Source organism: Anomalospiza imberbis, chromosome 1 (assembly GCF_031753505.1).
Source record: "Anomalospiza imberbis isolate Cuckoo-Finch-1a 21T00152 chromosome 1, ASM3175350v1, whole genome shotgun sequence".
Classification (NCBI taxonomy): Eukaryota; Metazoa; Chordata; class Aves; order Passeriformes; family Viduidae; genus Anomalospiza; species Anomalospiza imberbis.
The window spans coordinates 82,611,921-82,633,492 of NC_089681.1; the positions used below are offsets into that span (position 1 = coordinate 82,611,921).

The 21,572-nt window shown below is 37.8% G+C and overlaps 1 protein-coding gene across 4 annotated transcripts in view; it reads right to left on the reverse strand.

The window, feature by feature from the left end:
* Window positions 1-21,572, reverse strand: part of PIGN (phosphatidylinositol glycan anchor biosynthesis class N) — a 97,909-nt gene that overhangs the window by 31,569 nt on the left and 44,768 nt on the right. For all 4 annotated transcript variants that reach the window (XM_068197701.1, XM_068197707.1, XM_068197726.1 and 1 more), the window contains exons 13-18: window positions 9,231-9,309; window positions 6,935-7,117; window positions 3,542-3,678; window positions 2,475-2,574; window positions 2,271-2,363; window positions 1,134-1,225 (exon numbers count right to left, since the gene is read on the reverse strand). In XM_068197701.1, the coding sequence (XP_068053802.1) occupies window positions 1,134-1,225; window positions 2,271-2,363; window positions 2,475-2,574; window positions 3,542-3,678; window positions 6,935-7,117; window positions 9,231-9,309 (684 nt within the window). The remainder of the gene's footprint in view (window positions 1-1,133; window positions 1,226-2,270; window positions 2,364-2,474; window positions 2,575-3,541; window positions 3,679-6,934; window positions 7,118-9,230; window positions 9,310-21,572) is intronic.

The window sequence follows — 21,572 nt, forward strand, 5'->3', positions numbered from 1 at the left end:
AGAGAGGAAGATCTGTAGGTAATTTAATTCCATTTTGATTTCTAAGCTGTGCACATATGTTCTAAAGAATAGAAAAACCTCATACAGAAAAACATACATGTGTATATACAGCTGAGAGGCTGTAACAGTCAAAGCAAATCTGTGCTCGGTATTTCTAGTGTGCCCAAGGATCGAGACTAAGAAGGGTTTTCAACAGACCAATTTAAAACACAGTGGAGAAAATTGCGGCAGAATGCCAATAATCCTGGAAATATCTGGGCTCATAATTCTACCTGCAATCACATATTACTGCTCAAATCCCATATTTCACTGAGGATTGGCTCTGCTGAGACACAGCATCTTCTACCAGCCAGCAGGAGCCATTGCACCCTAGGGTAAATTCACTTTTTCTGCAGAAACTACAAAGAGACCACAAGCCAAACCCTTCAGGCCAACCACCTGGATTGCATCCAGATATGAGAGAACGCTCCTATGACCAAACAGTGGCTCACAAGTGGAGAGGCACAGATGATAAAGATGTACTAGAAAAATAGTAAAAAACAACAACTGTAGAAAATCAAACAATACCAGAAAAGAAGACTCAGGACAGAGAAGCAGAAGTGGAAAAAGAAGAGACACAGGAAACATAGAGGAAGAAGAGAGCTCTGCCTATCCTGTTTATTTCCCTGAATATCTCACTAGATACAGTGCGCTATTCAAAGACAGATTATCCAAAATTCGGTGGACGAATTCTGAAAGATGCTGTTAAAAGTATATTGCTTTCAACTAAATTCTTATTCACATAGGATAGTGCTGTTGACCATATTTACATCCCACTGAAGCTTCTCCTTTAATGATCTCCTTTATTTTCCTGTAAAATGTGAAAATTTTTCTATTGTGAGAAATGTTTCCCTTGACAAGAAATTACAGAATAACACAAAGACCAAATGGATGTGACAAAAGAATTAGAAGTCTATTCTCATTCTCATTAGTGAATAACTGAGGTCCCTATAATCATGTTATTTAAATTCTGAATTTCAACTCCTGTCTCAGCCAGCTTTCAATAATGCAATTCCTCACAAATACCAAAAGGCAGCCTAAATTTTGAATCAAAGAGGGAATAAAAAATTTAAAGAACAAGATGAGATTCTTACACCAGAGGAATGTTTGGCTCTCTTCCTACAACAGGCATTAATGGAAATATTGCCAGGATCACACACAGGAGAGTCCAGATCAATGCTTTTGTCTAGAAGAAGAAGGAGGTCATGTGGACAGACAATTGTCTAATCATAAAGAAATACTTCAGTGAACTACTAACAGCTACTAGCATCTCCTATACAGCAGTTAATTAATCAACATTGAGAGCAAACACGCTGAGAATATGGTACCATTATCCAGTCTTTGTATCTATGAGCCATTTGATTTAGCCACCATAGTCATCTAAGTAGTTCTTGAAACTCTTTGCTAGGAGGAAAAAACCCAAAAAACTATCCCAGGTGTTTTATTTCACTAAAAACATTAAGAGCTGTATAATTTAAATTTTTCAAGCTCAAGTCAAATTCATATTCATGCTACAAAACATCATCTGTGCATATCCAGCTTTAAGACAAGTTACTTGATTTCTCAACTAAAACAAAAAATTGTTAAATACAAGCCTCCATCTTGGCAGTTCTTGGAGAGCAAGACTTAGCAATTTGACTCCTTTTCTCTATCCTGGAACCCTAAGTTTTCAGTATCCCCTGAAATAAGAGACATTGGAATCAATTAATGGAAGAAATTTCTCTTAAATTAAATATCGTGCCACCTCATGAAAGTGGACATTTTTTTCCTAGGAAAAACAATACAGAAAGTTGCCTCTGAGGAACAATATGTCCCAACTGATTGCAGACAATAATGAGTTGACGACTGCCTTTCTGTTACCTTCAATACTTTTTTCTAATAAATGATCATATTAGTTAAACAGTGACACTTTCACCAGTCGTACACGTCATCACCACAGTCACTGCAACAGTTTGATAAATGATGTGCATTTCATATGATTGAGTCAAGCATTTTTTAGTCATCAACAACAGAAAACTGAAACCCTCAGATACCCCAAAACTCTTAAGCACTCATTACTTCTCCTGTATAACAGATCTATCCAGAGCATATTAAATTCCCTTGCTTTGCTACATGCAGCTTATGACAGAGATTGGAAAAAGAGCATAACTGAATAATAATCTAAAGCAGCATTCCAAAGCATCCCAACATCCTAAGATGCAATCCAGCTGTTCACCAAAGCAATACAATACCTTAGCTTGAATCCACAGCTGTGTGATCACTGGCCAGCCAGCAAACACAAGAAGGCCAACAGTAAGTGCAGAGCGGTAGAAAAAGCTGAAGACCTAATTAAAAAAAATCCAAGAGAGGACTGAAAATCAAACACATTAATTCCTCAAAGAGGTAGAATACAAGAAATGAGATACCCTGTTGATACATAAGGCTAAAATACTTACTAGTATTTCAATTCCCAGTATACAAACCAAGAGGAATCCTACAAATTGACCAATATGAAGTGACAAAACATTTGTGGCAAGGTCTTGAATGACAGGAATTCTGTTCAAAATGATGGAACAAGAAAACACTCATTAAGAAACCCCAGAAACAACATAGTATCTTACCTTTACAGGGCAAGGATGAGGTCAGAGAAGAAAAAAAGTTAGAGGTATTGCTGATCCTGCCTAGACCCCATGGTTGATGGCCAGATGATCCTTCTGCCCAGTTTTACTTGATAGAAAATCTATAATAAAATCCTCCAGCTTTTTTCCTCCCATATTTGGCACATCTTTGCCAATGTTTGGACAAGCTTCAGATTATTCACTACTCAAATTAACTCTGAGTATATGAATATTTTTGGTTATGTTCTGCTTAATGTCTGTCATAACAGATGAAACATTCAGAAGCCTTAGAGAGAGAAAAACCTTCCTTGTTAGCTTTTCCTGTGCTTTTTGAGACAGCTCATTATCTAACTGGAGTTGGTCTCATTTTCTCTGAATAATACTGAGTTGGTATCTACAGATTGCCAGTAGATCAGGAAAGTAGGAATCAGAAGATAACAAGTATTTTTGGGCTTGGAGTAAAAGGAGGCCCAAACAAGACAAATATATTTCGATATGGGAGCACACTAGCATGACTAGCATGTGTTCTCCAAAAGTAGCTGGTTTTCCACAGACTTGACACTTTGCAGGATCATTTTGCAAAATAAGTCAGCTGCTACAGGTATTTGCAAAGATTTTAGCTCTTTTGCAACAGTTGCAAGAGTACTAAAATTATGTTTTCATGGAAATAGCATAATTTATTTTTGCTAATAGAAAAGAGATCTTCTAGAATTGGCAACTGTATCAGTCAGTTTGCACACTGCTCATTATGTCAACTGAAATATAAACCAGAGACCTTTGGAATGTCTCAGGAAACACTTAAGGAAGTTTTTCCCAAATTTATGGGAAAAATTTAATTCTCTACAAGAAAGAAGTCCAGACTTGGTCTTATAAAACAGTAGTAATAAATTGCATTCTTTACTTACTCTTTCACAACTGCATACCATACTGGCACTGGCAAGAGGCAGTATATATAGTATGTCCAAGGACATGCTTGAATCAACAGGAAAAAAGCTATTATCATTCCAGCAGAGGCAAAACCATAGAAGAGAACAGTAGATTTCTGAAATACAAATGTTTGGACAAACATTATTTTAACAACAATAAAATGTTTTAAATTACACTCTATTTTCCATTTGTTAGTTACACAGTAAAACAAATGCTATTTTAACACAGCCACACAAGCTGCCATGTGTCTCTACATAACTCTAGACAAAGTCAGCCAGATTAAAAAAAACAACAGTAGGATATGAAGACCTAATTCTAAATGTGTCTCTTCATAAGGTCCTGCAGTAAAATCTGCATGGGAAAGACATACTTGTACAATCTGGAAGCCCAATATATGCAATGTCACTTATGTTCAATGGATATTTGGATCCAGCTGAAGCCAGAGATGCTAAGGGGTTTGGGAAAAAGAAATCTCAAATTTAGATTCTAGAAACAGACTTGGAATATAACCCATTGAGTTCAAGTTCACAGCCTTACAGTCAAAGCATTTAATGAAAATTCCATCAGCACATTTCTTCCTCCTGTTTGAGACATTTGTAAGAGAAGTAATTAAATTAAAATATTAAGCATTAACTCCTACCAAAAAAAACCCACTACTATTCAGGATCTAGGAACAGCTACAAAAGCAGGCTTGTGACCAACCTTCCATAGGAGAAACTTCCTTCCTCAGAGAACCCACCATTTCAAAATACAACAGACGACTAGTGTTACACAGCCCTAAAAGGTAGCATAGCTACAACTCTTATGATATTTCATCTTAACCTACAGGTACTGCTTTGGGCTTTTCTTAGAAAAAATAGATACAAGATTGGAATATTATGTACTCAAAGAAACACATTCTCAGACTGAGAACACTCTTAAGGAGAAACATCAAAGAGAGAAGGAAAATTTTCAAATGGGTTATTTCAGATGCAGGCAAGTCAGTCCTTAATCACCAGCAGAAATCCCTTGTTTGTGCAAAGAGAAGAATTAAACAGTCAGTCTGCATCTGTCTTTTATCTGGTCATTGAACTATTCTTTCTTATTCAGGGACATTCAAATATCAGAAGAATTACTGGTAAGGAAAGATTATGTACAAGTTTTAAATAAACCATTTTATCTGTATGTATTACAACTTGACATAGCAAAGGTAGCTTTAGTGTAGGTAATGACAGACACTGCTTTCTTCTGCACAAATGCTAGTTTTTTGAAAGAGGTAGACATATGCACAACTGTGTTAAATATGCTGAGAAGAAGAGACAACCAGCTCACAGTTCACCTAGATGGATTAACATCTTTTCTGGCTCCCCCTCCCTGTAACTGATGTACAACTGCCTCGACCTAATATGACAGAAAATGCAAGTTCCAAATAATTTTTCAAATAGAACTTTTGCTAAGATATACCATTAGACTAAGAAAGATATGTCATATAGAAAGCTGACCTAGGGCAATTTGGCTTTATTAGTTTTAAATTTTACATTTGCTGACATATAGACAGAATGAATATGCATATATATGATATGCACACAGTATAATTTATCACTGAATGAGTAAACACACACAATCAACATTTTATTCCACATAGCAACACAAATACTATAGAGTCCAATATAGTCAGTCATGCATTGAAAGGGGAAACGAGATTTGCAATTCTGTGAATATTTAAAATAAATTTAAAGGTTATATTTCTTGCTAGGCAAAACAACATCCTACACCAAAAGAAAAAAAAAGTGTTTTTTCATGCACAGCATAAGAAGCCAAAAACTTTTAAAGATGATATATACAGGATATGCAGTTTCATTACTCAGAGGCTTCTTGCTTTTATAAGGGTATGCTTTGCAGACTATTTGTCAATGGTAGGTTAGTCACTCAGCAAATTTCTTTAAGTTGCTCCAATATAAGCTATAAACCAAATAACTTCCATATACGAAGCATTAGCCTCACATTGTGATTCTCTAAGTATTTAGGAACACTAAAAAGGTTCCTACAGAAAAGGGACTCTTATGAAAACTGAAGAAAGATAAATTCTATAGACCAAGAAATAAGATACCTAATTTTTTTTTGTGCCAGTGTCACTACCCTAAATTTTGTCTTCAATAAGTAAAACCAATATAGGAAATTAAAATCTATGTCAACTAAGAATGCAAATTTTTCCTTAATGTAGTTATTAAGATGCCTGATACTCAGTCTACTTGTTGTAATTATTTTGTTTGTATCGAACATAACATGCATTCTGGATTATTTCCTCTCAGTTATTTGATGAAAGAACAACTAAATCATGCAGTACAGCACTTACAAATATTTTCCATTTTAATTTTGTTTGAGCATTTTCACTAAAGGTCAAGACTACCTTTCAGCCAGTAGTAAAAACCTCAAGACCGCATGATAGGAATTTTCTCAGCATAATATACTGAAGGCAGTAAAGATGTTAAGTAAATGCTCATTCTCACCTACATTACAAAATTAAACAATCCTTTTATTCTGAAACAAATTATTGAAGTTTGGGAGCATTTCCCCTCACCACAAATGCTTTAACCCTTCCCTAGTGAAATGATAACTTTTTGCCTATTCACCTTTTTGAGGTCCCTCTTTTCCTGATGAACGACTGAAAATAAATTCTTAGGATTTTATACTTTGTGAAAAATCAAACCATAATAATCTAGTCAAAAAGAGCTTCTTTCATCTTTAATGCCCTCTGCACACTTGCAAATCACAAAGAGCAAGGGAGGACACTGTTCTGCGAAACCACAGCTCACCTTCTATCAAAATAGGCTATACATTTTAAAAATGCCATGATTGGACTGCACAGTTTCTGAGAAGAGATGTAAAATTACCAAAGAGGGCAGGAATCAAATTATTTACATGCTGGGTTTTTTTTTTTTTTTTTTTTTTTGGCCTTACAGGGAAGAGACATCAATGAAACTGGAAGCCTGAAATCTGTATTCTTCCAAACAATAATTATTACAACAAAGTGCTGTTAATACTGAAAAATAAACCTGGTTAAACTAAACCCAGTTAAAGACAGACCCTTTAATAGTTTTCAATCACTATGTTTTCTCACACTTGCATTAGCATCTCAAATAGACAGCTGTAGGAGGAAAAACTGAAGAAGCACAATATTGCACACTCAGACTTCAACATCCTAGGAATTCTGATCCTAATCAATGGACTTAACAGCAACACCACACAGGATTACAGCAGCTGGAAAACTCAACAGTTTGCCAGTTGCCACATTAAGTCAAAGGAAGTATAAAGTACTCAATTTATCCGGCACAGCATGCATGCAATACTGAAAACTGATAGAAAAAAAAAATCGAATGCTTCCAACGTACCTTTTTATTAGCTGCGACAGTCTTGGTCAAATTGGTATGGGCTTTGATAATGACCAAAATCACGTAAGTTGTCCAGCCCACAAAACTCACTGCAATACTCAGACCCAGGAATAATCTATCATATGTGTGGTAGTAAGACAAGCCTTCCAAAGCAAGGTTAATCAGGGTTTTGCACAGGGATACCTGGAGGCAGACAAAATATTTGAGTAACGTATTAGAAGAGTGTGAGCTCCCCATTCCACAAATCAACCTGACAGCAACTGGAGCTCAAGCAGCTCCACTATTCCTGGCACATGTGTCCTCTCCACACTCAGGGACAGTGTTTTGCCCAGCACCAACTGCTGGAGTGCACACTGCTTAGGACTCCTGCTGGATATCAAGTCAACCATCACCTGGCTCCTTCACCATCCTCCCTGGCCACGACAGTGGTTGGAAGGTGAATGCCACACTGCACAACTGGAACACCACCTGCTACCAAGCATGCCATTTGGTTTTTCCACGAGCATTTGACTGTACATATTCCAGTGTAAGTTACTCCCTTAAAAAACAGTAATGTGCTCCTGCAGGCACATTTACACAGTGGGAGGATTATGGATGCAGCTGATATATGGTCACTCTCCAAAGCCTGAAGTATTCCTTGCCTGGGTTTTGATGTCCTCCACTTCAGTAAGTACCTGATACCGCAAGCACCAGCAGTGAATTCAGAGACTAAACTGGAGTCCCAGATGCATTTACAGAGCAGCTGCTTGTAGCTCTCAGGACGTAAATAATTTGGAAACAAGAAGGGTTGTACCCAGTCTAATCACAGATCCCCTCACTCAATACCTCCACTGGGGAGACACCATGATAAAGACCATGGCTTTTCCCACCGTGCCATTTGGGTGTGCTGTGATTTACCCAAAGATGGGAAGCTCATCTGTGTGATTTGGAAGAGTACAGCAACAAGGTGAACATACACGACAAAGCTTTTTTTATATGTGCAGGTATCCAGTTGGCATTCAACAACAACAAACAACAAAGAAAAGGTACAGCAACTACTGAAGAGATCACAAGTCTGCCAGTGGGAAAACTCACCCCAAAAGACATCTATTCTATACAACTCTGAGTGCATATTTGCAATGCAAAGAGTTGCAAGGTTCAGGCAAACAATCATCCACACCCTAGGTTCTGGGAATGGAAGAACCTTTCTGCACTACAATACAGGATGCTGAAGATAACCAAGGCACAGGCACAGGTCTGATGTGATCAAGAGTGAACTTGAACACCTGGAGCACTCAAATAAACAAGGAGTAAAATTTACATATAAGCAACAACACAAAATCACAAGTTCTACTCTTGAAATGCATAAAATGTCTCTTATCAGTAAACATGACAGCTAAGTAGAAGTATTAGGAAACCAAAAAGAAAACTTTCTCCCACAGCAAAATAGATCAATTTATTTAAGCTGAACAGTTTCCAATTTACAACAAAGCAAGTAAAAAGACATAAAATAGATTTACCTGTCCTGTGCACAAAATAGTAATTTATTACCCTAAGAATCACATGAGGAAAAAAGAACTGAACCCTAACACATAATGGAAGTCTTCCATGTGCCTGGCATGGAATAATCTTAAATTATAATATAATCTTATATATTCGGTATTTTCATTTTCATACTTTTTAACACAGAAGTCAATGACCAAACTAAATCTGTTAAAATGAAAGACTTCTTGGTATAATTTAGCTCTACAAATTCCGTGAACATCAGAATACAAGCATTGGTGAACTGCATCCATTAAGTACCCCGTGACACAGTGAGTGCTAGCAAATGCTTAGGAAAGTAATACTGGAACTGAGAAGCATAATTCCATGTATGGCTCCCAGACTGACACACTGAACTGTGAAAGTAAAACCAAGCACAGCTGGTTCAGGTAGAAAAAAAAGGATCAGGTAAAGCAGGATCCATGATGGAGCAAGAGACCACACTTTTTTTCATGCAATTAGCAGTCTAAGTAGTGCAAACATGCACTACATTCCTCAGTTTATCTCTCAATTTACCCTTTTCTAGTGTGGAAGATAAAAACACACATTATGTGTCATTATACTATGAAATAGTAACAAACAGTTTAAGTGGTATGAGAAAAAAAATACAGCAAGTCAGCATAATTTATTAGAATTTATATGAAAATGTAAAATTTTGAAGACTTACAGTGGAGTTTTGAGTTAATGAGATGTGTATCATAAGGAAGGAAAAAAGTTTTATTTCTCAGTTAATTGAAAGAAAAAAAATATTTACATATAGCAAAAACAGACTTACCGCTTCATCATACTTCTGCTGCTCAATATATAGTCTTATTTTTTTTAAAATGTTGATCTGTTCAGAAGTAGAAAGTGGTCTGTACAACAATATAAAAAGTTATTAACATTTCTCCTTTTCATGAGAATAAAAAATTAACTTTGCAATTAAAATAATTATTCTGTAATGAAACCAAAATATTCTGAACTTCATTAGAAGCAATTAGGTAATTGAGACTAATCAATTCCTCTGCATTCATCTTCACATGTGTCAACACAGCTGCTTTTTAACTTATCTCAAAATTGCTGCATTAACAGACATTTCTTTTATGTAGCTGATCCCATCTAATACTGCTGAGAATTATCTCCCTTGTGATTATTGACCATTGCTCTGGACAGGAAGCATGGCACATAGAAAAATTAAGCAATTTAATTGATTTGAATATTCCTGTAAGCAGTTGATAAGACAGCATTGAATGATTTGCTCACGTTCCACATTAACAGTAGATGATACCTAAGAGTCTTCTCTTTGAAAAAGTATGACTGTGTCTCCTGTTACTCAAGAAGCTATTAGATGAGTCCCCAGAGCAGGGGATAGCACAGTTACCTGGCTACACTGAGGTCAGTGATAAAAATCTTTGATTTTAATGAACCTGATCATCAACCTAAACAACTGATACCATTCTTCCCTTATAGAAAGCAGTAACCAGGACAAACAAGCCAGTCAAAAAAACTCCACCAAATGAAGGGAGAAGGAGCTGTTTCTCCTGTACCATTTTCTTTCCACGTTTAGGGACAGCAGCAGGCTTGAGAATCCCAGGCTTACCCTGGATAAGTTATAAGCCATGACACAGTCCCTGTCGCTCTTGGCACCACAGACAAACCACCACAGGTCACAGCTCTCTGACAGCCAGGGAATTCATGCAGCAGTTTCCTTCACACCTTCCAGAATATGGCAGTGGCACAGCACCAGCTCTCAGCATCCACAGCACAAGATGGCCCAGCTGCATACACACCTGCCTGCCTCTCTCCTGCTCCTTTACATGCCTCATTCCCGACCACCAAGCTCATGTTTCAGGCAGTGCCAAATCAGGTCACTCCCACCATTTAAATCAGCAGCAGCTGTCCATGCGGTCACTCAGCTGAACCACGGGGGTAGGTCTTGATTTCATGCAGCTGCTGCATGGAAGTGCTCATTCCTGCAGCTCTCAAACAGCCACGAATCACTTTTGCCTACAACCCAGTCGATAGGCTGATACAGCACTTAATAGATACATCAGTAATACATACACACCATCCTTTGAGCCATGAAGTACATTGCAAGTATTCTGTGCCTGAACAATCTGAATTATTATTAGTAGTAACATCCTGGTATATTTTGATGCTATTTCATTGAGTTCAAAGCACAGCAGTATCATGCAGGAATTTTCCAAAACACTAAATAATTGGAACAGCAATTAATCTTACTTTTGGGAAGAATATTACCTGTGGAGTAGCATCTGTATTAAGAAAATATTTATCTCTTTCCAATCTAGAAAAGAGTTGAAGGGTGTTGTGTATAAACAAGTAGGAAGAAAGAGGTCCCATGGAAAAGGGAAAAGGGCAAAAAAGATAATCACAAGGTCATGGTAAGAGTTTGATCACCTTTACTTTAAGGGGAAAACAGGGGATTTTAGAAACCAGACTTGAAAAATATAGTAAAGTGAATGTTGGTTGTTTCTGCACCTTCATGATATGTCTCTAAGGAAGCCAACCTTACATCTCCAAAGGCTGAGGGCTACAATTGGAAACAATTCTTAAAGGAGGCAAACCAGACCCCAAGCACTGCCTCAAGAAAATATGTGGCTTTCAGATTTTGTTGTTTGGTAGAGGAAAGGGAGCAAAACACACATTCAAGGTGGGAGTTTCACCACGTGTTATAATAGGAGGAGGAAAAATAGGAGGGAAAAAATAGGAGGAGATTAAAAAAATAGCTTTTAGGTAGGGATTTTTAAAAAAATCTGGAATAAATATTCATAAGCTTCATTTAGGACTTAAACACATTCAAGATGTTCCTATGTTCCCTGTCTTATTTTTATTGTTTTACACATAGTGTTTTCCATTAATAGTATGCTTGTCATATTCAATGCAAATTTCTTCCAAGCCAAAATCATATTTTACTTCATATCTTTAGTCATTTAGCTACAACCCACATATTATCTTTTTATTCTCACTGAATCATTATATTACTAATGAACAATAGTCTTCACCTATTCCTTCTTAGAGGACGGCACCTAGGATCTCTATACATGGATGGTGTAACAGAATAAATGGGGTTTTCAAACAGTAAAATTTTGAGCAAGTCAAACATTGAAAGCAATTATTTAGTCAAATTGGGTTACTATTGGCAGGTGCATTGTTAATTTTCAATAGCTAACACCATAACACATATATTACCTTACGTCCATATATATAATTTTCAAGATGTTGAATTTACAATTGTCTAAGAATTGCTTTTGTAAAATTTAAGAATTTCACCAGAAACTAAGGACTATTCATATATAACTATGAAAATGCAAGGAATGATCATTATCTTAAGATACTTTTTATCTCTGTATTAAACAAAAAGCAAAGAAGTTATTAAAGAAATTTTGTATTTTATACCAGTCTAGAAAGGTTACTAAATATGCTGATAATCCCTCAATTCAAGAATGGGCATAGTTCACCATAAGCAATTTATCATCCATTAAGGACACTGATTCACTTCCTGAAGCTGACAAAGTAGATGAGAAATTTTAAAGAAATCTAGATGTAGCAGAAAGGATAAAGAGACAAAGATGAGCCATGAAGAGAAGTGGAAATTTGCCTATGAAAAAAACCCATGGACTTTAGAAATGGTGGTTCTATAAAATCTACAAGACTTACCAAAAATCAAAATCACACGGAAAATTTCAATCTGAGAAGTTAAAGCTTGAACTGCTCATAGCACCACTTGATTTTAACTTAAACTATTTTAAAGGTCTTCAGCAGAAGACAGTGTTAGGAAATAATAAACCGACCAGAGTTTTTCCCCTGTGTTCTACTATATAGCATCCCAGAGGCACTAGCAAATATCAATATATTCTTAAGGTCACTTAATACACACATCCATGCAATTAATATTAATAGTAATTAAGTGAATTTACTGAGTATTATTAGAAAGAGTCTCAATTCTAGAAGGAAAACTAGGGGGTGTGCGTACATGCTCTTGTCAGCTATCTACCATCAAAATCCAATTCTAAGAAATTCAAGATGAATACTCTTGCTTCATAAAATCTGAGGTCTTTTTCCATAACACAAAAATACCTGTCCTATTAAGAGCCACACACAAAGAGAATTCAGTCAGTGGACTCAACTCTATCCTCCTTTTCTTAAAAGTATTGCAAAACACTGAAAAGTATTACATGCACTGAAAAGGGTAGTACTCAGAGGTTTAGCTTGAAAGAAAAAAACAAGAACTCCATGATGACATAGATTATAAACACACATGCATTCACAATACCACCAGGATTCTAAAGACTTAAGATTACATTCTTCACATAAAATTATGGTGGTCCTGGAAGAGTAATTTTATTTTTCATTATGGCTATCAGAAATTAACTTCCTGGTTCCACAGAGAAATCACAGCTTCATCCATGAATAAACATAATTAATTATGAAACAAGATGATTGGGCTAATCATGCAAGTGCTTGTAAACTCTCCCTTCTGAGATGTTAGTTACCCTTGTCATAGGTATACCTGACAAAATTAATCTTTCCAGCACATCATTCATGCTTCATGTAAGCTAAGCTATTTGACAGCAATTCACAACAAGACTGTGATGAAGTACATTCACCATAGCAATGTCAAAGGGATCTCTCTTTGGCCAACAAGTCTTGTTTATCATCACACTACAGAAATTACCATCCCCAACGGCATAGGTAGCATGCTGCAGACAAATCAGGAAATAAAAAAAATCTCAGAACAGGAGATGCCTTGCAAATACATCTGTACCCACCACTGCTAGTTTGTTAATTTTATTATGCCTGGTTATTTGGGTAAAGATTTATGGTAATTTTATTGCACGGTAAATTTTCCAGAATTCTGCTATAAAAAGTAACCCTTTCATGTCTGTATTAGTTGAACACTTAAAATGCTGCAGCTTTAATAATGAAAGTCAAGGAAGCACCACAGACCTGTAGATGAAATGTACAAAGAGAAAGACTAAGATCTTTGCCTAGCTCATTGTCAGATGAAAACAAATTCATTTCAGCTGCTTACCTACACACACTCACAAACCCCATACACCTATGTCAGCTCATGCATATCTACACCCTTCTATCACTGCCTTTTCAACTCTCTCCATCAGAAAAAAAAAAAAGAAAATACTGTACATCCTACAACTCTTTGAGAGTGGCAAGATTTGCACAAGACAGTGATCACATTTCTATGACCCTTATCCAGCAGCAAATCAGAAGTAGCTGTTCAGCAGTCTTCTAACTTTTTCATACTGGCTATTTGGGAGATGGGGAGGAAAGCACCTGCTCCTCCGGTTGATGCAAAACTAAAAAGCCAAAGGATATGGACACGTATCTCCAGACCCCTGTGACAACCTCATGATGGAGCAAAGCCATTTAAATACAGCATAATAGGATTTTGCATAGGTGACTTTCCTTTTGAACACCACATAAAGCAGAGCTTCTCACAAGCTTTGCTATGAAATTTCTAACTGACACTGCCCAAACAACTCCAGCAACATCTGCCAAAATGCTGAATAATTACAGGTTCTTGTCCTCTTCTCCAGAAAGAAGATCCCTGGTACCTGAGTAACTTGCAACCTGAAATAAATCACCCAGGGTAAAACTGCCCATTTCTATGGGCACCACCCACCCTGCAGAGCATCCGAGGCCTCTGCCATCCAGACACTGCGGGGGGCAGGTGCCAGAGTGCCTCTCTGCTCTCTACCCATGGGAGAAAATTGCCAGCAACACAATCAGCTGAGTATCTTCAAACTCTGTTGCCACACAGCCCTTTGTGAGAGGGCCGTACTACAGAGCAGAGATGCCTTCCACTCCAGCAGCTCTGCAAGCAGCTGAAATAGTACTTACAGGACCCACTATTACTGCTTTGATCCTCAAAGCAATAATTTGATCCACTGCTGGCAAAATGTCATCTGGAAAATGCAGATGGAAGACTGGTGTTTTTGCAGGGCTGCCATTCAAAAGCAACTGAGCCAGTACAACAACAGGCTTCAAAAATGCAGCCTCCCATGAGAGTTGCCTTCAAACATTCCCATTGCACAACAAGACAGTACCCAAGAAAGCATCAGATGGGCTATGGGAGAGTAGAGACACAGCTCTGTCTGCATTCAACACTATTAATGTGGCAGAAACACTTATTTCTGTTCTACAGCAAATTCACTCCAGTTAGCAACCCATGAGTGCAGACTTAATAATGGTGACAGTGCAATCACAAAAGAACCCAACTATGTCATTCTCTTGTTTCTTGTTTACTTTTCAAAGTACCGTGCACAGTCTTGTAGGAGCAGAATAAAATGCATAAGAGAAAACCTTCCCACTTAATCAACAGCACAGAACAATCACAAAGACAATGAATGGCAAGTGGTGCAAAGACTTGAGTTCATTCAACAAAATGTGAAAAAAATTGACCAAACAAATATTTCAAAAATCAAAGTCTGGAACCGTGATATTTCCTTTCTTTTGAACTTGCTGTGCAATACAAAGTACATGATGTTACCTGGGGCAATGATCAGGAAAAGAAAGCTATTACAGTTCTATGGACCTCACCAAATTACCTATTTACATTAATTTTAATGGCCAGAAGCCAATTTTTTCTCATTTTCAAAACACACTCAATTCCAGTTCTTTAGATGTGCCTTTTCAGAAAAAAACTGTTTTACAGTATCTGCCGAAGAGAGACTGAAAGCACATACTATGAGATAAAGAGACAACCCTTTGCATACATTTTAGTTTTGATCAAAGAGTGAAGCTTCAAAGATTAAACAATTTGATGGGTAACTCAGTGATCCTTAATCTGTTTAGATGGCCTTAATTTTACTTATTTACTAAAATATTTTCAGGTAAGCTGCTAAAAGAGGCAAGTCCTAAAAAACTTCATTTTCATCATTAGAAGATGCATGTTGATTACAGATTTTAAAAATTACAGCCATAATTTTAGTATACTAAAGTTATGCTTTTTAAAAGAAAATGTGCTCTACATAAACCTACACTAAAGGGTTTACTACAGCTTCATAAAGCCCAGAACCCACAATATTCCCTTTCCCAGCTTATTCTAATTTCTTTGTTCCTGCTGTTCCACTGCCAGGACTTTCAGTTTTGGAGGGTCTAAATTTCAAGTGGCTGTTTGTATTTCTGGATTTTCTGACTACTGTGTTCAATTTTCAGTCAGGTAGTCTAGTTGTAGGGTTGTAGTAAGTTATCTTTGCAACTCAGTTATCTTTTTTCTTTTAAGAAGCATTAATAAGCACCGCTGGAACCCCAAAAGAAAGAAAAGTATTATGAAAGTCAGTAAGGGGCTCTGGTTTTTAAGTTTTGAGGTTTTTGTTCTTTAAAGCATAATGAAATGAAAGGAGGACACACACACTTCCACAGGCCAAAGGTAGCAAAATGTATATTTACTGACACATTGCAGAAGCCCGTCAGTACATCTATGCTTTTGTATTCATCAGATTCACAAACATGCAGAGGAGGACAGCAGGACATCAGTGAAGCCGCAGGAAATGGTCTGACTGCTAATGCTCTAACCCTGGACTGTCAAGTCTCAGGAATTAAAATAGCCTTTAATATTCACAAATCAGCATCCCTGATGCAGCATATTCAACAGCATAGTGCCTTAGGATATTTATGTAAATCCCTTAGATAACAAAGATGAGAGAAAAAGGAGCTGACAACTAAACTGCCAGCTGCCAATTCACTGAACAGAGAAGCAATTAAGGTAACTGGGCTGCACACAGCATATTTTGCATATAAACTACTATGGCAAGAGCTTCAGAGAACCAGAGGCCACAAGGGAGGAGACCACACTCCGAAACTGTCCCTCTGGCATCCTTAAAGCAGAACTGAGAAGCTGGATGCAGGGATCTTCCAGGGGCAGGGGGCTTGTCCAGAAAGCCGTAGCAGGACACGATGCCGCAGCCTTGGAAAGGGAAACTGCTTTTCAGGGAAGGTGGAAAATCCTTGCAGGAGAAGAAAGACACCATTTTTGAAGTCTTTTCTATTTTAGTACTACAGGGGAGGGGTATGTGCTGACTGTACATAATACCCTGCCAATGCTGCGAGTCCTCACCCCTGCAAGATACATGATGATTAATGTCAATGACTTATGTACGATTTATGACCATGAGCTGGATTAGGTATCTGCAGTGTTGTGGCTATGTGGTGTTATACCACAGCTTCTCTTGTGCTTCACAATCCTACATGGCCATCCTAAACCCTAGTGACCATTTCTCAAGCAGCTGCATCCAGAGCTGGCAGCTTGTGCTGTGCTGAGAAAGCACCTACTGGCAGAGCCCCATGGCCACCAAAACATGTCTGGGACACCACCCATACTGATCCTAACCAGGAGACCACTGCACATCAAGGAGTCGATGATCCACATACCCTATGCAGGCCCAGGCCTGTGGTGCCCAAATACCTTGGCCAAGGGACAGACCCAGTCAGCTGGTAGGAACAGAGGAGTCTGCAGGCAAGTCCCACTCCGTAACAGGGATTACACTGCCTGCCTGTCCTCATGTATGTAAGAGCTGCAAGGAGATCTCATGTGAACCTTCTTTCTGTCTGACAGTAGAAATAATCACCAGGGTTGATTTCTTGATAGAAAATTATATAGCAGCTTGAATGACCAAAACAAGGGAACATCAGCATCGGTGTGGCACCATCAGAAAAGTGATCTCATGCTCCACAAACACAGGGTGCCCAGCATCTGAAGGGATGTACAATTTACTTGTTATCTGTTTTCTTCCATTCATTTCCTATTATTACAACAGCTATTTTATTAAGCTATGGTTATTGGGCCTTTCTTACTGGGATCCAGACAGAGCCCTGTACTCTGCCCCTTACCTCATGCCCCAGAGCATTCTCTGTCCATCCCCTTCTATCACCTGCTGTAAATCCTCCCTCACCCTCATTGCACAAAGCCTCACAAGTTCCATGAAAAGGCCAAAAGGATTTCTAATACAAGGAAATAGAGAAATATACATTAATCTTGTGATATTTTATCTTATACACCAGCCTTTTAGCTCCTTCTAAAGACATCACCTACTTCCTACTTGAGAGTAAATCCAATTACATCCAGTCCTCCTGCGCAGAAGCCGCTGCCAGTTAGCTTTTCATGTACCAACTAAACTCTCCTGAGTGCACTGCTGAAACTTGAGACCAGCCAGATGTCTGCCTTCTAAGAGGATTGCATCCTCCCTGAGCAGCAGTGTGCTTCAGTCACGGCCCATTCAGTGAGAGAGAAGCTAACATTTTTGCCAAAGAACAGGCATGGATTTCTTCCTGAAGAGATAATACCTTGACTATTTAAACAGGAGGGATTTTCATAAAAAATAATATAAAGCCATTATTTTCATTTGAGCACTTTGTCTCTACAGCACTGCAGTTCTATTTTTTGACGTATATACACACGTCCTTAAAGCCAAGGGTGGAGGGGAGGGGGCTGCCAGTCTGCCTCCCGACACCAGCAGGCTAAAGGTGCCCACACTGGCTGGCCTGTACCAGCAGTCCCAGCAGCAGCCTTATGCCTGGATTCACACCTGATAACACAATGGAGACAAAGTGGACAAAGGAAAAGGCTGGCTGCCTTTCCAGGGTTTACTTGGAATTGATAGAAGCTGCTGGTCCTTCATTCTTGACCACAGGATGAAGGGGCTGAAATCTCTGCAGATAAATCAGTGCTTCTGCTAAATAAAAAGTCCTCTGAAGACAGAAAGCATTCCAACAAACATGCAAGAAGAATAGTCACTATTAGACTATCCTTCCCTACTGCAATATTTTCACCCTTTCCTCTTGACATTTAGTGCTTAATGTTTGCTCTTGCAAGCATTATCACATGTATCACAAATATCTTACATATTATTATTACCAGTTATTTAAATAAAAGTAATTTATTTAAACAAAACAAGAATAGTGTGTTTCAAAGGATGTACTGACATCTTAAGGAATCCTGCCTTGCTCAGTGGTGGAAAAGAAATCACTTGCTTCACTTTGATCCAAATGTCAATTTTGTGGGAATATCCATTATTTAAGTTTTGAAAGGTCATCAGACAGAGGGAACAATGTAGTACTGTATCTCCAGTCATCAGAGAAAGGAAGAAAAGAGAAGCATTTGTGCACATGGCAGTTTTTTTTTTTTTTTAAGTTTCTGTAATCTTCAAAGACACTCTACACTCTATTTTATTTTCTATCACTGACAAAATACATAAAGGGCAATTATGTGGAAATACTCAGCCTCTACATGATTGATACTTCCTTGCACCAAGTCCATACAAATGTTTAAGGGAGTTATATCTCAATTCATACTAGAGGATAGAGCAAAGGAAGAGTTACGTTTTCGTATGGTGAGAAGTACATTTTTATGTAGTAAATGTACATTGCACATTAAAAATGTAGTGACTGTCTATATAAATATGCAAGTTATAACTTGATTATGCACACAAAAATAATTATTTGGTATGATTAATATGTAGTATTCAGACAATTAGGTTACTTTAAAAATGTACCATAAGATGGTATGGGATTTTTCATATATGAGAAGATAGCTCAAGTATCTTATTTAAAGTCAAGTTTCTATTTCCTGCTAAAAAACCCCCAACCATTACCAATAAAAACTTCAAGACATTCAATAAACAAGCACAGCTAGTGGTAAGCAAGCACTGATTATACTTTAGCTGTTCATCTCTTGGATTTTTTTCTGTATGGTGGTTCTTAAACTACTGCTCCTGCCATCTCACTGTGAGGCACCAGAACCTGACCAGCTGGAAGCACAGCCATCCCTGAAAGCATTGGATACACCAGGACTATGCAAAAGGACTCCTGTGCTTTTGTGTAATTTATTATCTTAAATCTCTTGTACTTGTTGGGACAATAAAATTGCACTAATTGATTATGCAGATTTTAGGGTAACTCTTGATGCACCATTTACTTACCAGACTGCCCTGTCCTTCTGACACTTCTTGTAGGATTACTTCCACAGGCCAGAGATGCCAACTTTGGGAATGATTTTGCAATAGTAGCATCTGGCCCCTTGGCACACTCATCTTTGAGCTGTGCCAGCTTGGCAGTTTCCCTAAGGTACATCAAATGGTCAGAAAGCTAAGATAGTTCACTATCCTGGACATCAGTTTTCCTCTGTCAGCAGTCTTCAGATTTGTCCTCTCACTTCCTTCAAAGCATCTGGTATCTTGGCACCTCCTTTTCTTACACATAAAGGTCGAAGCATTGTGCTTTTCTTCTCAGAATTCTGAGAAAAGCCTCTGATTTTGCTAAGTAAATGGTTTTTGAAAATATGTCTTTTGTAGATGGGAAAAAAAAGGTAGGAGAGAGAGAAAGTGGGAAGGAAATAAATTTCAGAGAGTAACTTCTTTCATATATCCAACTAGAACTGCAGGTACATATTCAGTATAAGGAAGTGATACTGCACCTTGCCTTGCAGAATAAATTACAATAAAAAAGAGAATTGGAGCTGAGTTTCTGAAATGTATTCTCAACAATTTCACAGGTAGCTTCAAGATACCAGATTTGTTCTTTGATGAAAGCATTTCCATAAAGCAAAAAAGGCATTACTGGCAGCCAGATACATCCTTATTAATAGACAGAGCTATCCAAACTCTAACCCACCTCAAGTCTGGTCAAGTAGACACTACTGAAGTTTCTATCACAAAGCACAATGATCAGCTCCATCCTCCTTCTCATCATTATACACCTGATAGATGGATTTCAGAGAGAGATGCAATTTAGATCCAAGTAGGAAAGGGCACATATCTACTGGCCTCCTTCATTTCCTGTCCACTGTGCCAGCCACACTTCTGCTAAGGATGAGATTCCCTGCAGAAATCAGAAGCTTTATATCAATTCAATATTCTTCCTCTGTTGCCAATACTTTCAAAGTAGGCTTATTTTAACCATAAATATATATGTGTATACTAGCTTAATGCTTTTGGTGTAATATATTCAACATACAACTCAAACACTAGCTTTTGAGTTGTTGCAGCATGAGGTCATGAACAGTTTTCTACTCACTCAGTAATAAAACACCTGAAAATCAAACTAGAAAACAGGATTTTTCCCTCAGAATATCAAAACCAATATTTCAATGCTATTTCTAGCTGAAAAAAATTAAGTCCAGGTTAAGTTTCTGTTAAGTTGCAATTTCTACAGAACACATTGTTTGTGAATATATCCTTTCCTCTCCCCTACTCTGGAAACATCACATTAATTTGTACTTGCACCTCTAAAAACAGAATGCCTCAATCTGAAATTCTAAACTCAGATTTCTTCTGGAGCTCATATCTACATTTCTATTATATAGACTTTATTCAACCACATCTTTAAATAATTCAAGAAATTCAGCTCTTAGAGATATGTTTGTTCATTTTCAGGTCACCAAGTTGCTGAAATAACACAAAATCTGTAATAGTCACAAATAAAGTATTTAAAATTTTCTACATAACTCCATGATTCCACAGCACTTCACTAACCTCCAATAAACTATGAAGGAAAAAAGCATTATATGCTGGAGCACACACTTTCTGAGCTTCAAGTTACATATTTTAGGCACTAGAAGGATTAAAAAAAGAGTATAACCCCTTTGTACAGCAACTGAAAATGAACAGAGATGGAAGAAGTTATTTGTGTCTGAATGAAAGGACAGCAGTGCAGACACACGGCACAGAACTGTGCTCAGCTGCAGCAGCTGGTAAGGCCAACCATAGGTTAATACAGATCAGGGGTCAAACCTGACATTAAACCTGGGCTAACAACTCCCAATAGCATACAGCTCTGCAGAAACACAGCCTCCATACAGTTACCAATGACTGAAACATAGCACAGCACACCAGAACTTCTCTTGCTCTGCACAGGAGGTAGGTGTCCCCACCTTTGCATTTTTAACTTCTCCTGAAAAAGTAACCATACCCTTCTACACCCTTTTATCTACCACCAAAAATGTGTGTCAGCAAAGACAGCAGAAGGGGATGCATGCCTTTGCCTATCTCATTCAGATTCAAGCATAATTTGTGCTAAAAACAGATCTGGTTTGCCTTGTACTAATTCATCAGATCATGGACCTGCAGCTGAAGTTCAGGCTTGTGTTCACTGCACACGCATT